The 26,415-nt window shown below is 44.7% G+C and overlaps 1 protein-coding gene across 1 annotated transcript in view; it reads right to left on the bottom strand.

Moving 5' to 3' along the window:
* LOC128643533 (lysophospholipid acyltransferase 5-like) overlaps positions 1 to 26,415 on the bottom strand; it is a 118,590-nt gene that overhangs the window by 83,142 nt on the left and 9,033 nt on the right. Inside the window, exon 3 of the mRNA XM_053696376.1 lies at positions 21,603 to 21,696. Coding sequence (XP_053552351.1) covers positions 21,603 to 21,696 — 94 coding nt within the window. The remainder of the gene's footprint in view (positions 1 to 21,602; positions 21,697 to 26,415) is intronic.

Here is a 26,415-nt window from a genome sequence, read left to right as displayed (position 1 = left end):
ACAGAAGGACACTTGAAAGGAGGAACTCTGCGTACTTTGTACTTAAGAGCAGAGCAACAACTGTAATCTTTACCCCTTGGATGGGAGCACGGCTGTGTTAAGTAAGACTTGCGCAAGTGAAGAACCACACAAAGATTTCTAGCTGCTTGAGACGCGCAGTGCACAGCGGGTCTCAGCAGGAGAAGAGTAGCCGTGAAAGAAGCCAAAAGCAGGTAAGCGAGTATATATACATTTGAAGTTCCCTGCAGAAGGCAGTTAAAGAGGTGAGAAATCATCTGAACACTAACGGCTGAAGTAGAATAAGCACAAGGGAGCTACCTCACGTAATTTACAAGAACTGCTATCACAACTTACTCTGGTTTAATACATCGCTCCAGATCACTCAATTGTAAAAAACACCTACACCTAACATTTGTTATAAGCAGAGACTTGAACACGCTTTTTGAAAACACCTGCACCTATATCTGTGAAAAAAGTAAACAAAGAAAGAACTGTTCGTATCTGAATAACGGAACAGCCTGCAGGCTGAATACATACGAGATTATACCGCTGTCATAGATCACAGCCCATCTATTTGAATATTCAAGGTTATTGATTTGTATTTGCAAACTGTTTAAAAAGATAACAGTCACTGAGGCAAGGATTTTAGAAGTATTGTTATGTCTATCAAACATATTTTATAAGAAGTTATTGAATACTCAAGGTTATCGATTTGTATTTGCAAACTGTTTAGAAAGATAACAGTCACTGAGGCAAGAATTTTAGAAGAATTGTTATGTATATCAGACGTATTTTATAAGAAGTTATTTGAATAGCTGACAGTCAGTTATCTTATTTTATTTTCATTTTAGAATAATCTGTATTATGAATGCTTGATGAATGAAAATTGAGAATATATATGTTGGTCTATTAGAGCGAATATTTTTTCAAAAGTATTGACAATAAAAATTGTTAAAGATTTGACTAAACCACAAAGTGGAAATCAGTTTGTTGAAAAAGATATTGTGATGTTCATGATATAATTTTTAACCAAGAAGAGAGTTTTGAGAATATCCCCTCATCATTACACTCTAACACAATCTATTACCTTAGTTACCCAATTGCTTTGTAGCGCCATCTACCCTTATTGTTGTTTTTGTACTATTTTTTAACTATCTAGGAAGGAGATAGTATATAGAGATTGGCTAGTTGGGAGAGCTTAGCGCATCACTTCATATTAAATCTATAAAATGTAAGTAGAACTTTAAAGCACGAACCACATCAAGATTGTGCAACAGACGTTCCTTCTTTGATGAAGGATTAGGACACAGGGAAGGAACAACAATTTCCTGATTGATATTCCTATTAGAAACAACCTTAGGAAGGAATCCAGGTTTGGTACGCAAAACCACCTTATCTGCATGGAAAACAAGGTAAGGTGAGGTGAGTCACACTGTAAAGCAGATAACTCAAACTCTTCGAGCCGAAGAGATAGCTACTAAAAACAAAACTTTCCAAGATAGAAGCTTAATATCTATGGAATGCATAGGTTCCAAACAGAACCCCTTGAAGAACTTTAAGAACTAAGTTTAGGCTCCATGGCGGAGCAACAGGTTAAAATACAGGCTTGATCCTGACTAAGGCCTGACTAAACGCTTGAACGTCTGGGACATCTGCCAGACGTTTGTGTAAAAGAATAGACAAAGCAGATATCTGTCCTTTTAAGGAACTAGCTGATAAACCCTTCTCCAATCCTTCTTGGAGAAAAGACAATATTCTAGGAATCCTAATCTTACTCCATGAGTAACCCTTGGATACAAACCAATAAAGATATTTGCGCCAAATTTTATGATAGATTTTCCTGGTGACAGGCTTTCTAGCTTGAATCAGGGTATCAATGACCGACTCAGAGAAACCATGTTTTGATAGAATCAAGCGTTTAATCTCCAAGCAGTCAGACGCAGAAAAAATTAGATTTGGATGCTGGAATGGACCTTGGATTAGAAGGTCCTGCCTCATTGGCAGAGTCCACGGTGGAACAGATGACATGTCCACTAGGTCTGCATACCAAGTCCTGCGTGGCCACGCAGGTGCTATCAGAATCACCGAAGCTCTCTCCTGCTTGATTCTGGCAACCAGACGTGGGAGGAGAGGAAACGGTGGAAATACATAGGCCAGATTGAAGGACCAGGGCACTGCTAGAGCATCTGTCAGTACCGCCTGGGGATCCCGGGACCTGGACCCGTAATACGGAAGCTTGGCGTTCTGATGGGACGCCATCAGATCCAATTCTGGTGTGCCAGATAGCTGAGTCAGCTGCGCAAATACCTCCGGATGGAGCTCCCACTCCCCCGGATGAAAAGTCTGATGACTTAGGAAATCCGCCTCCCAGTTCTCTACCCCTGGGATATGGATTGCTGAGAGATGGCAAGAGTGATCCTCCGCCCATCGGATTATTTTGTTTACCTCCATCATCGCTAGAGAACTCCTTGTTCCTCCTTGATGATTGATATAAGCTACAGTCGTGATGTTGTCCGACTGAAATCTGATGAATTTGGCCGCAGCTAGCTGAGGCCACGCCTGAAGCGCATTGAATATCGCTCTCAGTTCTAGCCCTGTGCTTTCAGGGAGTTCCAGACTGCACCCCAGCCTAGCAGGCTGGCATCTGTCGTTACTATGAGCCACTCTGGCCTGCGGAAACACATTCCCTGAGACAGGTGGTCCTGAGACATCCACCAGAGAAGAGAATCTCTGGTCTCCTGGTCCAGATGTAGTTGAGGAGATAAATCTGCATAATCCCCATTCCACTGTTTGAGCATGCACAGTTGCAGTGGTCTGAGGTGTAGGCGGGCAAAAGGAACTATGTCCATTGCCGCTACCATGAGACCGATTACCTCCATACACTGAGCCACTGATGGCCGAGGAATGGAATGAAGAGCTCGGCAAGTGGTTAAGAGTTTTGATTTTCTGACCTCCGTCAGAAATATTTTCATTTCTACCGAGTCTATCAGGAAGTCTATTAGTCCCTAGGAAGGAAACTCTTGTGAGAGGGAAGAGAGAACTCTTTTTTATGTTCACCTTCCACCCGTGAGATCTCAGAAAAGCCAACACGATGTCCGTGTGAGACTTGGCTAGCTGGAAAGTCGACGCCTGAATTAAGATGTCGTCTAGATAAGGCGCCACTGCTATGCCCCGGGGTCTTAGAACCGCCAAAAGGGACCCAACCACCTTTGTGAAAATTCTGGGAGCCGTGGCCAACCCGAAGGGAAGGGCCACGAACTGGTAATGCCTGTCCAGAAAGGCGAAACTGAGGAATTGATGATGATCTCTGTGAATAGGGATGTGTAGATACGCGGTAGTCATATATTGACCCTCCTGGATCAACGGTAGAATAGTCCGAATAGTCTCCATCTTGAATGATGGTACTCTGAGGAATTTGTTTAGAATTTTGAGATCAAAGATTGGTCTGAAAGTTCCTTCTTTTTTGGGAACCACAAACAGGTTTGAGTAAAACCCTAGCCCTTGTTCCGCTTTTGGAACTGGGTGGATCACTACCATGGTATGTAGGTCTTCTACACATTGTAAGAACGCCTCTCTCTTTGTCTGGTTTGCAGACAATTGAGAAATGTGGAATCTCCCCCTTGGGGGGGGAGTCTTTGAAGTCCAGAAGATATCCCTGGGACACAATTTCTAAAGCCCAGGAATCGTGAACATCTCTTGCCCAAGCCTGAGCGCAGAGAGAGAGTCTGCCCCCTACTAGATCTGGTCCCGGATCGGGGGCTACCCCTTCATGCTGTCTTAGAGGCAGCTGCAGGCTTCTTGGCCTGTTTACCCTTGTTCCAAGCCTGGTTAGGTCTCCAGACTGACTTGGATTGGGCAAAATTCCCCTCTTGCTTTGCAGCAGGGGAAGCTGAAGCGGGACCACCCTTGAAGTTCCGAAAGTAACGAAAATTATTTTGTTTGGTCCTCATTTTATTTGTTTTATCCTGAGGGAAGGCATGGCCTTTCCCTCCAGTGATGTCTGAAATAATCTCTTTCAGTGCAGGCCTGAATAGGGTCTTTCCTTTGAAAGGGATGTTCAAAAGTTTAGATTTTGATTACATCAGCAGACCAGGACTTAAGCCATAACGCCCTGCGTGCTAAAATGGCAAAACCTGAATTCTTTGCCGCTAATTTAGCCAGTTGGAAAGCGGCATCTGTAATGAAATAATTAGCCAACTTAAGGGCCTTAATTCTATCCATAATATCTTGTAATGGAGTCTCCATCTGAAGAGCCTCTTCTAGAGCCTCGAACCAGAAAGCAGCTGCAGTAGTTACAGGAACAATGCACGCAATAGGTTGGAGAAGAAAACCTTTGAACAAAAATTTTCTTCAGGAGACCCTCTAGTTTTTTTATCCATAGGATCTTTGAAAGCACAACTGTCTTCGATAGGTATAGTTGTACGCTTAGCAAGAGTAGAAATAGCTCCCTCCACCTTAGGAACCGTCTGCCACGAGTCCCGCATGGTGTCAGATATGGGAAACATTTTCTTAAAAACAGGAGGGGGAGCGAACGGAATACCTGGTCTATCCCACTCCTTAGTAACAATATTCACAATCCTCTTAGGGACTGGAAAAACATCAGTGTAAACAGGAACCTCTAAGTATTTGTCAATTTTACACAATTTCTCTTGGACCACTATAGGGTCACAATCATCTAGAGTAATAAGCGGAGGTGTTCAAGCTTAAATTTAAAGGCCGTCATATCAGAATCTGTCTGAGGGAGCGTCTTTCCTGAATCAGAAATTTCTCCCTCAGATAACAAATCCCTTACCCCTACTTCAGAACATTGTGAGGGTATATCGGATACGGCTACTAAAGCGTCAGACGGCTGAGCATTTGTTCTTAACCCAAAGCTGTCACGCTTTCCTTGTAAACCAGGCAGTTTAGATAAAACCTCTGTGAGGGTTGTATTCATAATTGTGGCCATGCCTTGTAAAGTAAATGAATTTGACGCACTAGAGGTACTTGGCATCACTTGTGCGGGCGTTACTGGTTGTGACACTTGGGGAGACCTAGATGGCAAACCCTCATTTCCTTCTGTCTGAGAATCAGTGCAAGTGGGACACATTCTAAGAGGGGGTTCCACAATGGCTTCTAAACACATTGAACAAGGATTTTCCTTGATGTAAGACATGTTAAACAGGCTAGTAATGAAACAAGCAAGCTTGGAAAACACTTTAATCAAAGCAAATAAAACTTAGAAAAAAACGGTACTGTGCCTTTAAGAGAGAGAGAAAAAAAAAAGATGCACAAACTCTGCAAAACAGTGTAAAAAAGCAGTAAACTTTACAAAATGTTTACAGTAGCATCATAAAGCCTTAGTAAATTTGCACAGCTAGACAAATAAACAATTAACCCCTTAATGTAAAAACCGGATTGACAAAACGTCAAAAATCGGTAAAAAAAAGTTCAGCACCTTGCCACAGCTCTGCTGTGGCGCCTACCTGCCCTTTAGGAAAGATTTGTGGGGGAAAAAACTTCTTTTAAGCCCTCAAACACAGCAGGACCCTCTGGAGAAGCAGCTGGATGTCTCTGAATAAAAGAAACTGCGCAACTGAGGCGTGAAAATAGGCCCCTCCCACCTCACTTGATGTTATGGGGCCTAAAAGAAAAACACACCAGAGTGTTTCTAAACTAGCCATATGGGTTAATAACCCTTAAATAAGCCACAATGACCCCTCAAAGTCCCTCAAAAAACGTTATGTTTGCAATAAAAAAAACGTTTTTTCCTATCAGTGTCACCAGTAACCAATGAGCCATTTATGCAAGCTGGGATTCCTACTAAGTGTCTGAATACAGCTTACCCTTCCCTCATGGGGATATTGCCAGCCTTTTCTAGAATTATCACAGTCTGTCTAGAAAAAAAATAGACTGAACATACCTCAATGCAGCTTAGCATGCAAACCGTTCCCCCAACTGAAGTTTTCCTGTACTCTTCAGCCCTTGTGAGAACAGCAGTGGATCTTAGTTAAAAAGTGCTAAGATCATCATCCTCCTTGTAGAAATCTTCATCCCTTTTCTGCCAGAGAGTGAATAGTACACACCGGTACCATTTAAAATAACAAACTTTTGCTTGAGAAAATAAAAAACAAAATTTATGCTTACCTGATAAATTTATTTCTCTTGTGGTGTATCCAGTCCACGGATTCATCCATTACTTGTGGGATATTCTCCTTCCCAACAGGAAGCTGCAAGAGGATCACCCACAGCAGAGCTGTCTATATAGCTCCTCCCCTAACTGCCACCCCCAGTCATTCGACCAAAGACAAGCAAGAGAAAGGAGAAACTATAGGGTGCAGTGGTGACTGTAGTTTTTAAAAAATAAATAACACCTGCCTTAAAATGACAGGGCGGGCCGTGGACTGGATACACCACAAGAGAAATAAATTTATCAGGTAAGCATAAATTTTGTTTTCTCTTGTAAGGTGTATCCAGTCCACGGATTCATCCATTACTTGTGGGATACCAATACCAAAGCTATAGGACACGGATGAAGGGAGGGACAAGGCAGGCGCTTAAACGGAGGGCACCACTGCCTGTAAGACCTTTCTCCCAAAAACAGCCTCCGAAGAAGCAAAAGTATCAAATTTGTAGAATTTAGAAAAGGTATGAAGTGAAGACCAAGTCGCCGCCTTACAAATCTGTTCAACAGAAGCCTCATTTTTAAAAGTCCATGTGGAAGCTACTGCTCTAGTGGAATGAGCTGTAATTCTGTCAGGAGGCTGCTGGCCAGCAGTCTCGTAAGCAAAGCGGATTATGCTTCTTAACCAAAAAGAAAGAAGTTGTCGAAGCCTTTTGGCCTCTCCTCTGTCCAGAGTAAACCACAAACATAGCAGATGTTTGACGAAAATCTTTAGTGGCTTGTAAATAGAATTTTAAAACACGGACCACATCAAGATTGTGTAATAGACGTTCCTTCTTTGAAGAAGGATTAGGACATAGTGAAGGAACAACAATCTCTTGAATGATATTCTTATTAGATACCACCTTAGGAAGAAACCCAGGTTTGGTACGCAACACTACCTTATCAGCATGGAAAATGAGATAAGGAGAATCACATTGTAAAGCCGATAACTCCGAAACTCGTCAAGCCGAGGAGATAGCTACCAAAAACAGAACTTTCCAAGACAACAGCTTGATATCTATGGAATGCAAAGGTTCAAACGGAACCCCTTGAAGAACTTTAAGAACTAAATTTAGACTCCATGGCGGAGCAACAGGTTTAAACACAGGCTTGATTCGAACTAAAGCCTGACAAAACGCCTGAACGTCTGGAGCATTAGCCAGACGCTTGTGCAAAAGAATAGACAGAGCAGAAATCTGTCCCTTTAAGGAACTAGCCGACAATCCCTTCTCCAATCCTTCTTGGAGAAAAGATAATATTCTAGGAATCCTGACCTTACTCCATGAGTAACCCTTGGATTCACACCAATGAAGATATTTACACCATATCTTATGATAGATTTTCCTGGTAACCAGCTTTCGAGCCTGAATTAAGGTATCAATAACCGATTCAGAGAAACCACGCTTTGAAAAATCAAGCGTTCAATCTCCAAGCAGTGAGACGCAGAGAAATTAGGTTTGGATGGTTGAAAGGACCCTGAAGAAGAAGGTCCTGCCTCAGCGGCAGGGTCCATGGTGGACAGGATGACATGTCCACCAGGTTTGCATACCAAGTCCTGCGTGGCCACGCAGGTGCTATCAAAATCACAGAAGCTCTCTCCTGCCTGATCTTGGCAATCAGACGAGGGAGCAGAGGAAACGGTGGAAACACATAAGCCAGGTTGAAGGACCAAGGCGCTGCTAGAGCATCTATCAGCGTTGCCTTGGGGTCCCTGGACCTGGTCCCGTAACAAGGAAGCTTGGCGTTCTGGCGAGACGCCATGAGATCCAGTTCTGGTTTGCCCCAAAGTTGAATCAACTGAGCAAATACCTCCTGATGGAGTTCCCATTCTCCCGGATGAAAAGTCTGCCGACTTAGAAAATCCGCCTCCCAGTTCTCGACTCCTGGGATATGGATAGCAAATAGATGGCAAGAGTGAACCTCTACCCAATGAATTATCTTTGAAACCTCCAATATTGCTAGGGAACTCCTTGTTCCCCCCTGATGGTTGATGTAGGCTACAGTCGTGATATTGTCCGAATGAAATCTGAGGAACCTGACCCCAGCTAGCTGAGGCCACGCCTGAAGAGCATTGAAAATCGCTCTTAGTTCCAGAATGTTTATCAGAAGGAGTGCCTCCTCCTGAGTCCAAGAGCCCTGAGCCTTCAGGGAGTTCCAGACTGCACCCCAGCCCAGAAGGCTGGCATCTGTCGTTACTATAGTCCAATCTGGCCTGCGGAAGCTCATCCCCTTGGACAGATGGACCTGACATAGCCACCAGAGAAGAGAATCTCTGGTTTCTTGATCCAGATTTAGTAGAGGGGACAAATCTGTGTAATCCCCATTCCACTGACTGAGCATGCAAAGTTGCAGCGGTCTGAGATGTAGGCGGGCAAACGGTACTATGTCCATTGCCGCTACCATTAAACCGATTACTTCCATACACTGAGCCACTGAAGGACGAGAAGTGGAATAAAGAACACGGCAAGAGTCTAGAAGTTTTGACAATCTGGCCTTCGTTAGGTAAATCTTCATTTCTACCGAATCTATCAGAGTCCCTAGGAATGAAACTCTTGTTTGAGGTGATCTTTTCTTCGTTCACCTTCCACCCATGGGACCTCAGAAATGCCAGAACAATGTCCGTATGGGACCTGGCGATTTGAAAAGTCGACACCTGTATCAGAATGTTGTATAAGTAAGGGGCTACTGCTATACCCCGCGGCCTTAGGACCGCTAGGAGGGACCCTAGAACCTTCGTAAAGATTCTAGGTGCCGTGGCCAACCCGAAGGGAAGAGCCACAAACTGGTAGTGCCTGTCTAGAAAGGCAAACCTGAGAAAACAATGATGATCTTTGTGTATCGGGATGTGAAGATAAGCATCCTTTAAGTCTACGGTAGTCATATATTGACCCTCCTGGATCATAGGAAGGATGGTTCGAATAGACTCCATCTTGAAGGATGGGACTCTGAGAAATTTGTTTAAGATCTTGAGATCTAAAAATGGTCTGAATGTTCCCTCTTTCTTGGGAACTACAAACAGATTTGAATAGAAGCCCTGCCCCTGTTCCTCCTGCGGTGGATCACTCCCATAACTAGGAGGTCTTGAACACAATGTAAGAATGCCTCTCTCTTTATCTGGTTTGCAGATAAATGTGTGAGATGAAATCTCCCTTTTGGGGGAGAGGTTTTGAATTCCAGAAGATAACCCTAACACAATTTCCAATGCCCAGGGATCCTGGACATCTCTTGCCCAAGCCTGGGCGAAGAGAGAGAGTCTGCCCCCTACAGGGGGGGGGGGGGGGGGGTAACACCACACACACACAGATAGTGATACAAGGGGAGGTAATAACACACACACAGATAGTGATACAGGGGGCGTTAATAACACACAGATAGTGATACGGGGGAGGTAATAACACACACACACACACAGATAGTGATACAGGAGGGTTATAACACACACACAGATAGTGATACAGGGGGGGTAATAACACACACACAGATAGTGATACAGGGGGGGTAATAACACACACACACAGATAGTGATACAGAGGGGGTAATAACACACACACAGATAGTGATACATGGGACGGTAATAACACACACACAGATAGTGATACAGGGGGCGGTAACACACACACACACAGATAATGATACAGGGGGCGGTAATAACACAGACACAGATAATGATACAGGGGGTGGTAATAACACACACACAGATAGTGATACAAGGGGCAGTAATAACACACACAGATAGTGATACAGGGGGCGGTAATAACACACACACAGATAGTGATACAGGGGGCGGTAATAACACACACACACAGAGATAGTGATACAGGGGGCGGTAATAACACACACACAGATAGTGATACAGGGGGCGGTAATAACACACACACACACAGAGATAGTGATACAGGGGGCGGTAATAACACACATACACACAGATAGTGATACAGGGGGCGGTAATAACACACACACAGATAGTGATACAGGGGGGGGGTAATAACACACACACAGATAGTGATACAGGGGGCAGTAATAACACACAGATAGTGATACAGGGGGGGTACTACACACACACAGATAGTGATACGGGGGGGGGGGGTAATAACACACACACAGTGATACAGAGGGGGTAATAACACACACACAGAAAGTTATACAGGGGGGGGGGTAACATCACACACACACAGATAGTGATACAAGGGGAGGTAATAACACACACACAGATAGTGATACAGGGGGCGGTAATAACACACACACACACAGATAGTGATAAGGGGGGGTAATAACACACACACACAGATAGTGATACAGGAGGGTTATAACACACACACAGATAGTGATACAGGGGGGGTAATAACACACACACAGATAGTGATACAGGGGGGGTTATAACACACACACACAGATAGTGATACATGGGACGGTAATAACACACACACAGATAGTGATACAGAGGGGGTAATAACACACACACAGATAGTGATGCAGGGGGCGGTAATAACACACACACAGATAGTGATACAGGGGGCAGTAACACACACACACACAGATAATGATACAGGGGGCGGTAATAACACACACACACACAGATAATGATACAGGGGGCGGTAATAACACACACACAGATAGTGATACAAGGGGCAATAATAACATACACACAGATAGTGATACAGGGGGCGGTAATAACACACACACAGATAGTGATACAGGGGACGGTAACACACACACACACACACACACACACAGATAGTGATACAGGGGGCGGTAATAACACACAGATAGTGATACAGGGTGCGGTAATAACACACACACAGATAGTGATATAGGGGGCGGTAATAACACACACACACAGATAGTGATACAGGGGGCGGTAATAACACACATACACACAGATAGTGATACAGGGGGCGGTAATAACACACACACAGATAGTGATACATGGGACGGTAATAACACACACACAGATAGTGATACAGGGGGCGGTAACACACACACACACAGATAATGATACAGGGGGCGGTAATAACACACACACGGATAGTGATACAGGGGGAGGTAATAACACACACACAGATAGTGATACAGGGGCGGTAATAACACACACACACAGATAGTGATACAGGGGGCGGTAATAACACACACACACACAGATATCGATACAGGGGGGGTAATAACACACACGCAGATAGTGATACAGGGTGCAGTAATAACACACACACACAGATAGTGATACAGGGGGCGGTAATAACACACACACAAATAGTGATACAGGGGGCGGTAATAACACACACACACAGATAGTGATACAAGGGCAGTAATAACACACACACACAGATAGTGATACAGGGGCAGTAATAACACACACACAGATAGTGATACAGGGGCAGTAATAACACACACACACACACACAGATAGTGATACAGGGGCAGTAATAACACACACACACAGATAGTGATACAGGGGCAGTAATAACACACACACAGATAGTGATACAGGGGCAGTAATAACACACACAGATAGTGATACAGGGGGCGGTAATAACACACACACACAAATAGTGATACAGGGGCAGTAATAACACACACACACACAAATAGTGATACAGGGGCAGTAATAACACACACACACACACACAGATAGTGATACAGGGGCAGTAATAACACACACACAGATAGTGATAAGGGGGGGTAATAACACACACACACACACACACACACATATAGTGATACAGGGGCGGTAATAACACACACAGATACTGATACAGGGGCGGTAATAACACACACACAGATAGTGATACAAGGGGGGTAATAACACACACACAGATAGTGATACAGGGGGGGTAATAACACACACAGATAGTGATACAGGGGACGGTATTAACACACACACAGATAGTGATACAGGGGGGGTAATAACACACACACAGATAGTGATACAGGGAGCGGTAATAACACACACACAGATAGTGATACAGGGGCAGTAATAACACACACACAGATAGTGATACAGGGGGTGGTAATAACACATACACACAGATAGTGATACAGGGGGGGTAATAACACACACACAGATAGTGATACAGGGGGCGGTAATAACACACACACAAATAGTGATACAGGGGGCGGTAATAACACACACACACAGATAGTGATAAAGGGGCAGTAATAACACACACACACACAGATAGTGATACAGGGGCAGTAATAACACACACACAGATAGTGATACAGGGGCGGTAATAACACACACACACAGACAGTGATACAGGGGCAGTAATAACACACACACACAGATAGTGATACAGGGGCAGTAATAACACACACACACAGACAGTGATACAGGGGCAGTAATAACACACACACACAAATAGTGATACAGGGGCTGTAATACACACACACAGAAAGTGATACAGGGGCAGTAATAACACACACAGATAGTGATACAGGGGGCGGTAATAACACACACACAAATAGTGATACAGGGGGCGGTAATAACACACACACACAGATAGTGATAAAGGGGCAGTAATAACACACACACACACAGATAGTGATACAGGGGCAGTAATAACACACACACAGATAGTGATACAGGGGCGGTAATAACACACACACACAGACAGTGATACAGGGGCAGTAATAACACACACACACAGATAGTGATACAGGGGCAGTAATAACACACACACACAGACAGTGATACAGGGGCAGTAATAACACACACACACAAATAGTGATACAGGGGCTGTAATACACACACACAGAAAGTGATACAGGGGCAGTAATAACACACACAGATAGTGATACAGGGGGCGGTAATAACACACACACACAAATAGTGATACAGGGGCAGTAATAACACACACACACAAATAGTGATACAGGGGCAGTAATAACACACACACAGATAGTGATAAGGGGGGGTAATAACACACACACACACACACATAGTGATACAGGGGCGGTAATAACACAAACAGATACTGATACAGGGGCGGTAATAACACACACACAGATAGTGATACAGGGGGGGTAATAACACACACAGATAGTGATACAGGGGACGGTATTAACACACACACAGATAGTAATACAGGGGGGGTAATAACACACACACAGATACTGATACAGGGGGGGTAATAACACACACAGATAGTGATACAGGAGACGGTATTAACACACACACAGATAGTAATACAGGGGGGGTAATAACACACACACAGATAGTGATACAGGGAGCGGTAATAACACACACACAGATAGTGATACAGGGGGTGGTAATACACACACACAGATAGTGATACAGGGGCAGTAATAACACACACACAGATAGTGATACAGGGCGGTAATAACACACACACAGATAGTGATACAGGGGGTGGTAATAACACACACACACAGATAGTGATACAGGGGGCGGTAATAACACACACACAGATAGTGATACAGGGGGCGGTAATAACACACACACATATAGTGATACAGGGGGCGGTAATAACACACACACACAGATAGTGATACAGGGGGTGGTAATAACACACACACAGATAGTGATACAGGGGGCGGTAATAACACACACACACAGATAGTGATACAGGGGGGGTAATAACACACACACAGATAGTGATACAGGGGGGGTAATAACACACACACAGATAGTGATACAGGGGGGGTAATAATACACACACACAGATAGTGATACAGGGGGGGTAATAACACACACACAGATAGTGATACAGGGGGGGGTAATAATACACACACACAGATAGTGATACAGGGGCGGTAATAACACACACACACACACAGATAGTGATACAGGGGGGGTAATAACACACACAGATAGTGATACAGGGGGGGGTAATAACACACACACAGATAGTGATACAGGGGCGGTAATAACACACACACACAGATAGTGATACAGGGGGGGTAATAACACACACACAGATAGTGATACAGGGGGGTAATAACACACACACAGATAGTGATACAGGGGGGTAATAACACACACACAGATAGTGATACAGGGGCTGTAATAACACACACACACACATATAGTGATACAGGGGCTTTAATAACACACACACACATATAGTGATACAGGGGGCGGTAATAACACACACACATATAGTGATATAGGGGCTGTAATAACACACACGCACACATAGTGATACAGGGGGCGGTAATAACACACACACAGATAGTGATACAGGGGGGGGTAATAACACACAGATAGTGATACAGGGGGCGGTAATAACACACACACAGATAGTGATACAGGGGGTGGTAATAACACACACACACAGATAGTGATACAGGGGGCGGTAATAACACACACACAGATAGTGATACAGGGGGTGGTAATAACACACACACAGATAGTGATACAGGGGGCGGTAATAACACACACACACAGATAGTGATACAGGGGGCTGTAATAACACACACACAGATAGTGATACAGGGGGTGGTAATAACACACACACACAGATATAGTGATACAGGGGCGGTAATAACACACACACACAGATAGTGATACAGGGGGCGGTAATAACACACACACACAGATAGTGATACAGGGGGGGTAATAACACACACACACAGATAGTGATACAGGGGTGGTAATAACACACACACACACAGATAGTGATATACGTGGCGGTAATAACAGACACACACACACAGATAGTGATACAGGGGGGGTAATAACACACACACACAGATAGTGATACAGGGGCTGTAATAACACACACAGATAGTGATACAGGGGACGGTATTAACACACACACAGATAGTGATACAGGGGGTGGTAATAACACACACACACACACACAGATAGTGATACAGGGCGGTAATAACACACACACAGATAGTGATACAGGGGGGGTAATAACACACACACAGATAGTGATACAGGGCGGTAATAACACACACACAGATAGTGATACAGGGGGGGTAATAACACACACACAGATAGTGATACAGGGGGGGTAATAACACACACAGATAGTGATACAGGGGGGGGTAATAACACACACACAGATAGTGATAAAAGGGGGTGGTAATAACACACACACATAGTGATACAGGGAGCGGTAATAACACACACACACACACAGATAGTGATACAGGGGGGTAATAACACACACACAGATAGTGATACAGGGGGGGTAATAACACACACACACACACAGATAGTGATACAGGGGGGGTAATAACACACACACAGATAGTGATACGGGGGGGTAATAACACACACAGATAGTGATACAGGGAGCGGTAATAACACACACAAATAGTGATACAGGGGGGTAATAACACACACACACAGATAGTGATACAGGGGGTAATAACACACACACACAGATAGTGATACAGGGGGGTAATAACACACACAGATAGTGATACAGGGGGGGTAATAACACATACACAGATAGTGATACAGGGACAGTAATACACACACACAGATAGTGATACAGGGACAGTAATAACACACACACAGATAGTGATACAGGGCGGTAATAACACACACAGATAGTGATACAGGGGCGGTAATAACACACACACAGATAGTGATACAGGGGGCGGTAATAACACACACACAGATAGTGATACAGGGGGGGTAATAACACACACACAGATAGTGATACAGGGACGGTAATAACACACACACAGATAGTGATACAGGGGGGGTAATAATACACACACACAGATAGTGATACAGGGGGCGGTAATAACACACACACAGATAGTGATACAGGGGGGGTAATAACACACACACAGATAGTGATACAGGGACGGTAATAACACACACACAGATAGTGATACAGGGGCGGTAATAACACACACACAGATAGTGATACAGGGGGGGTAATAACACACACACAGATAGTGATAAAGGGGGGGTAATAACACACACACAGATAGTGATACAGGGGGGGTAATAACACACACACAGATAGTGATACAGGGGGGGTAATAACACACACACACAGATAGTGATACAGGGGCGGTAATAACACACACACACACAGATAGTGATACAGGGGCGGTAATAACACACACACAGATAGTGATACAGGGGGCGGTAATAACACACACACACACACACACAAATAGTGATACAGGGGGTGGTAATAACACACACACAGATAGTGATACAGGGGCGGTAATAACACACACACACAAATAGTGATACAGGGGCGGTAATAACACACACACACAGATAGTGATACAGGGGCGGTAATAACACACACACACAGATAGTGATACAGGGGGGGTAATAACACACACAGATAGTGATACAGGGGGCGGTAATAACACACACAGATAGTGATACAGGGGCGGTAATAACACACACACACAGATAGTGATACAGGGGGCGGTAATAACACACACACAGATAGTGATACAGGGGGGGTAATAACACACACACACACAGATAGTGATACAGGGGGCGGTAATAACACACACACACAGATAGTGATACAAGGGGGGTAATAACACACACACAGATAGTGATACAGGGGGCGGTAATAACACACACACACAAATAGTGATACAGGGCGGTAATAACACACACACACAGATAGTGATACAGGGGCGGTAATAACACACACACAGATAGTGATACAGGGGGGCGGTAATAACACACACACAGATAGTGATACAGGGGCGGTAATAACACACACACACACAGATAGTGATACAGGGGGCGGTAATAACACACACACACACAGATAGTGATACAGGGGGGGGGTAATAACACACACAGATAGTGATACAGGGGGCGGTAATAACACACACAGATAGTGATACAGGGGCGGTAATAACACACACACACAGATAGTGATACAGGGGGCGGTAATAACACACACACACACACACAGATAGTGATACGGGGGGGTAATAACACACACACAGATAGTGATACAGGGGGGGGTAATAACACACACACACAGATAGTGATACAGGGGCGGTAATAACACACACACAGATAGTGATACAGGGGGCGGTAATAACACACACACACAGATAGTGATACAAGGGGGGTAATAACACACACACAGATAGTGATACAGGGGGGGGTAATAACACACACACAGATAGTGATACAGGGGGGGTAATAACACACACGCAGATAGTGATACAGGGGGTGGTAATAACACACACACACAGATAGTGATACAGGGGGGGTAATAACACACACACAGATAGTGATACGGGGGGGGTAATAACACACACAGATAGTGATACAGGGGGCGGTAATAACACACACGCAGATAGTGATACAGGGGTGGTAATAACACACACACATAGATAGTGATACAGAGGGGGGTAATAACACACACACAGATAGTGATACAGGGGGCGGTAATAACACACACAGATAGTGATACAGAGGGGGGTAATAACACACACACAGATAGTGATACAGGGGGCGGTAATAACACACACACAGATAGTGATACGGGGGGGTAATAACACACACACACACACAGATAGTGATACAGGGGGTGGTAATAACACACACACAGATAGTGATACAGGGGGGGGGTAATAACACACACACAGATAGTGATACAGGGGGCGGTAATAACACACACACACACACACAGATAGTGATACAGGGGGTGGTAATAACACACACAGATGGTGATACAGGGGGCGGTAATAACACACACACAGATAGTGATACAGGGAGCGGTAATAACACACACAGATAGTGATACAGGGGGTGGTAATAACACACACAGATAGTGATACAGGGGGTGGTAATAACACACACAGATAGTGATACAGGGGGTGGTAATAACACACACACACAGATAGTGATACGGGGGGGTAATAACACACACACACAGATAGTGATACAGGGGGGTTAATAACACACACAGATAGTGATACAGGGGCGGTAATAACACACACACACAGATAGTGATACAGGGGGTGGTAATAACACACACACACAGATAGTGATACAGGGGGGGGTAATAACACACACACACACAGATAGTGATACAGGGGGCGGTAATAACACACACACACAGATAGTGATACAAGGGGGGTAATAACACACACACAGATAGTGATACAGGGGGCGGTAATAACACACACACACAAATAGTGATACAGGGCGGTAATAACACACACACACAGATAGTGATACAGGGGCGGTAATAACACACACACAGATAGTGATACAGGGGGCGGTAATAACACACACACAGATAGTGATACAGGGGCGGTAATAACACACACACACACAGATAGTGATACAGGGGGCGGTAATAACACACACACACACAGATAGTGATACAGGGGGCGGTAATAACACACACAGATAGTGATACAGGGGCGGTAATAACACACACACACAGATAGTGATACAGGGGGCGGTAATAACACACACACACAGATAGTGATACAGGGGGGGTAATAACACACACACAGATAGTGATACAGGGGGGGTAATAACACACACACACAGATAGTGATACAGGGGCGGTAATAACACACACACAGATAGTGATACAGGGGGCGGTAATAACACACACACACAGATAGTGATACAAGGGGGGTAATAACACACACACAGATAGTGATACAGGGGGGGGGGTAATAACACACACACAGATAGTGATACAGGGGGGGTAATAACACACACGCAGATAGTGATACAGGGGGTGGTAATAACACACACACAGATAGTGATACAGGGGGGGTAATAACACACACAGATAGTGATACGGGGGGGTAATAACACACACAGATAGTGATACAGGGGGCGGTAATAACACACAAACACAGATAGTGATACAGGGGGGGTAATAACACACACGCAGATAGTGATACAGGGGTGGTAATAACACACACACATAGATAGTGATACAGAGGGGGGTAATAACACACACACAGATAGTGATACAGGGGGCGGTAATAACACACACAGATAGTGATACAGGGGCGGTAATAACACACACACACAGATAGTGATAGAGGGGGCGGTAATAACACACACACACAGATAGTGATACAGGGGGGGTAATAACACACACACAGATAGTGATACAGGGGGGGGTAATAACACACACACACAGATAGTGATACAGGGGCGGTAATAACACACACACAGATAGTGATACAGGGGGCGGTAATAACACACACACAGATAGTGATACAGGGGGCGGTAATAACACACACACAGATAGTGATACAAGGGGGGTAATAACACACACACAGATAGTGATACAGGGGGGGGTAATAACACACACACAGATAGTGATACAGGGGGGGTAATAACACACACGCAGATAGTGATACAGGGGGTGGTAATAACACACACACAGATAGTGATACAGGGGGCGGTAATAACACACAAACACAGATAGTGATACAGGGGGGGTAATAACACACACACAGATAGTGATACAGGGGTGGTAATAACACACACACATAGATAGTGATACAGAGGGGGGTAATAACACACACACAGATAGTGATACAGGGGGCGGTAATAACACACACAGATAGTGATACAGAGGGGGGTAATAACACACACACAGATAGTGATACAGGGGACGGTAATAACACACACACAGATAGTGATACAGGGGCGGTAATAACACACACACAGATAGTGATACAGGGAGCGGTAATAACACACACACACAGATAGTGATACAGGGCGGTAATAACACACACACAGGTAGTGATACGGGGGGGGGGGTAATAACACACACACACAGATAGTGATACAGGGGCGGTAATAACACACACACAGATAGTGATACAGGGGGGGTAATAACACACACACAGATAGTGATACAGGGGGCGGTAATAACACACACACAGATAGTGATACGGGGGGGTAATAACACACACACACACACAGATAGTGATACAGGGGGTGGTAATAACACACACACAGATAGTGATACAGGGGGGGTAATAACACACACACAGATAGTGATACAGGGGGCGGTAATAACACACACACACACACAGATAGTGATACAGGGGGTGGTAATAACACACACAGATGGTGATACAGGGGCCGGTAATAACACACACACAGATAGTGATACAGGGAGCGGTAATAACACACACAGATAGTGATACAGGGGGTGGTAATAACACACACAGATAGTGATACAGGGGGTGGTAATAACACACACAGATAGTGATACAGGGGGTGGTAATAACACACACAGATAGTGATACAGGGGGTGGTAATAACACACACACACACAGATAGTGATACAGGGGGGGTAATAACACACACACACACAGATAGTGATACAGGGGGGTTAATAACACACACAGATAGTGATACAGGGGCGGTAATAACACACACACACAGATAGTGATACAGGGGGTGGTAATAACACACACACAGATAGTGATACAGGGGGCGGTAATAACACACACACACAGATAGTGATACAGGGGGCGGTAATAACACACACAGATAGTGATACAGGGGGGGTAATAACACACACACACAGATAGTGATACAGGGGGGGTAATAACACACACACAGATAGTGATACAGGGGGGGTAATAACACACACACAGATAGTGATACAGGGCGGTAATAACACACACACACAGATAGTGATACAGGGGGGGTAATAACACACACACAGATAGTGATACAAGGCGGTAATAACACACACAGATAGTGATACAGGGCGGTAATAACACACACACACAGATAGTGATACAGGGACGGTAATACACACACACACACACACACACACACAGATAGTGATACAGGGGCGGTAATAACACACACAGATAGTGATACAGGGGCGGTAATAACACACACAGATAGTGATACAGGGGCGGTAATAACACACACAGATAGTGATACAGGGGCGGTAATAACACACACAGATAGTGATACAGGGGGGGTAATACACACAGATAGTGATACAGGGCGGTAATAACACACACAGATAGTGATATAGCCTCTAAAGCCCTCTTATCTCTCTACTTTTCCTTATCCTCAGCTTGAATTACTGGGATTTCCGTATGCCGGTTATGAATGTTTTCGTGGACCCTCACTGCCAAGAAGGAAATTAATCAGAAAAGCATACATTTTATTATTTTCATGTTGGGCTAGCGCACATGAGAATATGCAATCAGGTTTGTGCGAGACTGAGGTGTTTTTAACATGGGAGAATATGTGAATGTGCGCGTAAGTGCAGCTTTTTGCGCTCATCCGGTTAGGGCGCGAGTGAAAACAGTTTAATTTCAACTTGCAAGCTTACAATTGTGCTAGAATTAAGCTTTTTGCACTCAACGCTTGAGTGTGCGCATAAACTGTCTGCTTTATAAACTTTACTATGAGCGCAGGTAGCATGCCACTTGTAATATGTCCCAGTATGTGTAGGCCATTGGTGCTGACCAGGTGCAGACTATAACACACACATGTAACACAGACAGGAGCAAGGAGGACACTCACCGATCAGCTTCAGTGTAAGGACACAGTGAGGCATCGTCCACTTAATGTCATAGTCATGAGTTGCTGTGGCATAGTAACCCCAAAGCAGGTAGGTCTGTAAAGGCAACACAGCAGGTCACAAGAGGGGCAATAACTTATGCACAGATAGTGACACGGGGGGGGGGGGGGGGGGGGAATAACACAGAGTTACACAGTGGCCGTGTAATGACACACACACAAATAAAGGTGCAAGTAATAACACACAAAGGTAGTGATACAGGGGGGGGTAATAACACAGACAGATACTGATACAGGGGACGGTAATAACACACACACAGATAGTGATACAGGGGGCTGTAATAACACACACACACACACACACACACATACATATAGTGATACAGGGGGCTGTAATAACACACACACAGATATAGTGATACAGGGGCGGTAATACACACACACAGATAGTGATACAGGGAGCGGTAATAACACACACACAGATAGTGATACAGGGAGCGGTAATAACACACACACAGATAGTGATACAGGGAGCGGTAATAACACACACACAGATAGTGATACAGGGAGCGGTAATAACACACACACAGATAGTGATACAGGGAGCGGTAATAACACACACACAGATAGTGATACAGGGAGCGGTAATAACACACACACAGATAGTGATACAGGGAGCGGTAATAACACACACACAGATAGTGATACAGGGAGCGGTAATAACACACACAGATAGTGATACAGGGGCGGTAATAACACACACACAGATAGTGATACAGGGGGCGGTAATAACACACACAGATAGTGATACAGGGGGGGTAATACACACACACAGATAGTGATACAGGGGGGCGGTAATAACACACACAGATAGTGATACAGGGGGGGTAATAACACACACACAGATAGTGATACAGGGGGGGTAATAACACACACACAGATAGTGATACAGGGGCGGTAATAACACACACAGATAGTGATACAGGGAGCGGTAATAACACACACACAGATAGTGATACAGGGAGCGGTAATAACACACACACAGATAGTGATACAGGGAGCGGTAATAACACACACAGATAGTGATACAGGGAGCGGTAATAACACACACACAGATAGTGATACAGGGGGCGGTAATAACACACACACACACAGATAGTGATAAGGGGGGTAATAACACACACACACAGATAGTGATACAGGAGGGTTATAACACACACAGATAGTGATACAGGGGGGGTAATAACACACACACAGATAGTGATACAGGGGGGGTAATAACACACACACACAGGTAGTGATACAGGGGGGGTAATAACACACACACAGATAGTGATACAGGGGCGGTAACAACACACACACAGATAGTGATACAGGGGGCGGTAATAACACACACACACAGATAGTGATACAGGGCGGTAATAACACACACACAGATAGTGATACAGGGGGTGGTAATAACACACACAGATGGTGATACAGGGGGCGGTAATAACACACACACAGATAGTGATACAGGGAGCGGTAATAACACACACAGATAGTGATAAGGGGGGGTAATAACACACACACACACACAGATAGTGATAAGGGGGGGTAATAACACATACACAGATAGTGATACAGGGGGTGGTAATAACACACACAGATAGTGATACAGGGGGTGGTAATAACACACACACACAGATAGTGATACAGGGGCGGTAATAACACACACACACAGATAGTGATACAGGGGGGGTAATAACACACACACACAGATAGTGATACAGGGGGGGTAATAACACACACACACAGATAGTGATACAGGGGGTGGTAATAACACACACACAGATAGTGATACAGGGGGCGGTAATAACACACACACAGATAGTGATACAGGGGGCGGTAATAACACACACACAGATAGTGATACAGGGGGCGGTAATAACACACACACAGATAGTGATACAGGGAGCGGTAATAACACACACACAGATAGTGATACAGGGAGCGGTAATAACACACACACACAGATAGTGATACAGGGGCGGTAATAACACACACAGATAGTGATACAGGGCGGTAATACACACACACAGATAGTGATAAAGGGGGCGGTAATAACACACACACAGATAGTGATACAGGGGGCGGTAATAACACACACACACAGATAGTGATACAGGGGGTGGTAATAACACACACAGTGATACAGGGGCGGTAATAACACACACACAGATAGTGATACAGGGGGCGGTAATAACACACACACACAGATAGTGATACAGGGGGTGGTAATAACACACACACACAGATAGTGATACAGGGGCGGTAATAACACACACACAGATAGTGATACAGGGGACGGTAATAACACACACACACAGATAGTGATACAGGAGGTGGTAATAACACACACACAGATAGTGATACAGGAGGTGGTAATAACACACACACACAGATAGTGATACAGGGGGCGGTAATAACACACACACAGATAGTGATACAGGGGGTGGTAATAACACACACACAGATAGTGATACAGGGGGGGGTAATAACACACAGATAGTGATACAGGGGACGGTATTAACACACACACACAGATAGTGATACAGGGGGTGGTAATAACACACACACACAGATAGTGATACAGGGGGGGGTTATAACACACACAGATAGTGATACAGGGGGGGTAATAACACACACACAGATAGTGATACAGGGGGGGTAATAACACACACACAAATAGTGATACAGGGGGCGGTAATAACACACACACAGATAGTGATACAGGGGGGTAATAACACACACACACAAATAGTGATACAGGGGGGTAATAACACACACACACAAATAGTGATACAGGGACGGTAATACACACACACAGATAGTGATACAGGGGGGTAATAACACACACACAGATAGTGATACAGGGACGGTAATAACACACACACAGATAGTGATACAGGGGGGTAATAACACACACACAGATAGTGATACAGGGACGGTAATAACACACACACAGATAGTGATACAGGGACGGTAATAACACACACACAGATAGTGATACAGGGGGGGTAATAACACACACACACAAATAGTGATACAGGGGGGGTAATAACACACACACACAGATAGTGATACAGGGACGGTAATACACACACACAGATAGTGATACAGGGGGGTAATAACACACACACACAGATAGTGATACAGGGGGGGTAATAACACACACACACAGATAGTGATACAGGGGCGGTAATAACACACACACACAGATAGTGATACAGGGGCGGTAATAACACACACACACAGATAGTGATACAGGGGGTGGTAATAACACACACACACAGATAGTGATACAGGGGGTGGTAATAACACACACACACAGATAGTGATACAGGGCGGTAATAACACACACACAAATAGTGATATCGGGGCGGTAATAACACACACACAGATAGTGATACAGGGGGCGGTAATAACACACACACAGATAGTGATACAGGGCGGTAATAACACACACACAAATAGTGATATCGGGGCGGTAATAACACACACACACAGATAGTGATACAGGGGGTGGTAATAACACACACACACAGATAGTGATACAGGGGGTGGTAATAACACACACACAAATAGTGATATCGGGGTGGTAATAACACACACAGACAGATAGTGATACAGGGGCGGTAATAACACACACAGACAGATAGTGATACAGGGGGTGGTAATAACACACACACACACAGATAGTGATACAGTGGGGGTAATAACACACACACAGATAGTGATACAGGGGGGGTAATAACACACACACACAGATAGTGATACAGGGGGGGTAATAACACACACACAGATAGTGATACAGGGGCGGTAATAACACACACACAGATAGTGATACAGGGGGGGTAATAACACACACACAGATAGTGATACAGGGGGGGTAATAACACACACAGATAGTGATACAGGGGGCGGTAATAACAGACACACACACAGATAGTGATACAGGGGGCGGTAATAACGCACACACAGATAGTGATACAGGGACGGTAATAACAAACACACACAGATAGTGATACAGGGGGCGGTAATAACACACACACACAGATAGTGATACAGGGGGCGGTAATAACACACACACAGATAGTGATACCGGGGGCGGTAATAACACACACACAGATAGTGATACCGGGGGCGGTAATAACACACACACAGATAGTGATACAGGGGGGGTAATAACACACACACAGATAGTGATACAGGGACGGTAATAACACACACACAGATAGTGATACAGGGGGCGGTAATAACAAACACACACAGATAGTGATACAGGGGGCGGTAATAACAAACACACACAGATAGTGATACAGGGGGCGGTAATAACACACACACAGATAGTGATACAGGGGCGGTAATAACACACACACAGATAGTGATACAGGGGCGGTAATAACACACACACAGATAGTGATACAGGGGCGGTAATAACACACACACAGATAGTGATACAGGGGCGGTAATAACACACACACACAGATAGTGATACAGGGGCGGTAATAACACACACACAGATAGTGATACAGGGGCGGTAATAACACACACACAGATAGTGATACAGGGGGCGGTAATAACACACACACAGATAGTGATACAGGGGCGGTAATAACACACACACAGATAGTGATACAGGGGCGGTAATAACACACACACACAGATAGTGATACAGGGGCGGTAATAACACACACACACAGATAGTGATACAGGGGCGGTAATAACACACACACACAGATAGTGATACAGGGGCGGTAATAACACACACACA

The sequence above is a fragment of the Bombina bombina genome, unplaced genomic scaffold (genome assembly GCF_027579735.1).
Source record: "Bombina bombina isolate aBomBom1 unplaced genomic scaffold, aBomBom1.pri scaffold_386, whole genome shotgun sequence".
NCBI classification, from domain to species: Eukaryota; Metazoa; Chordata; class Amphibia; order Anura; family Bombinatoridae; genus Bombina; species Bombina bombina.
The sequence above is the reverse complement of the archived record's forward strand: the minus strand, read 5'-3'. Positions and strand labels throughout refer to the sequence as shown.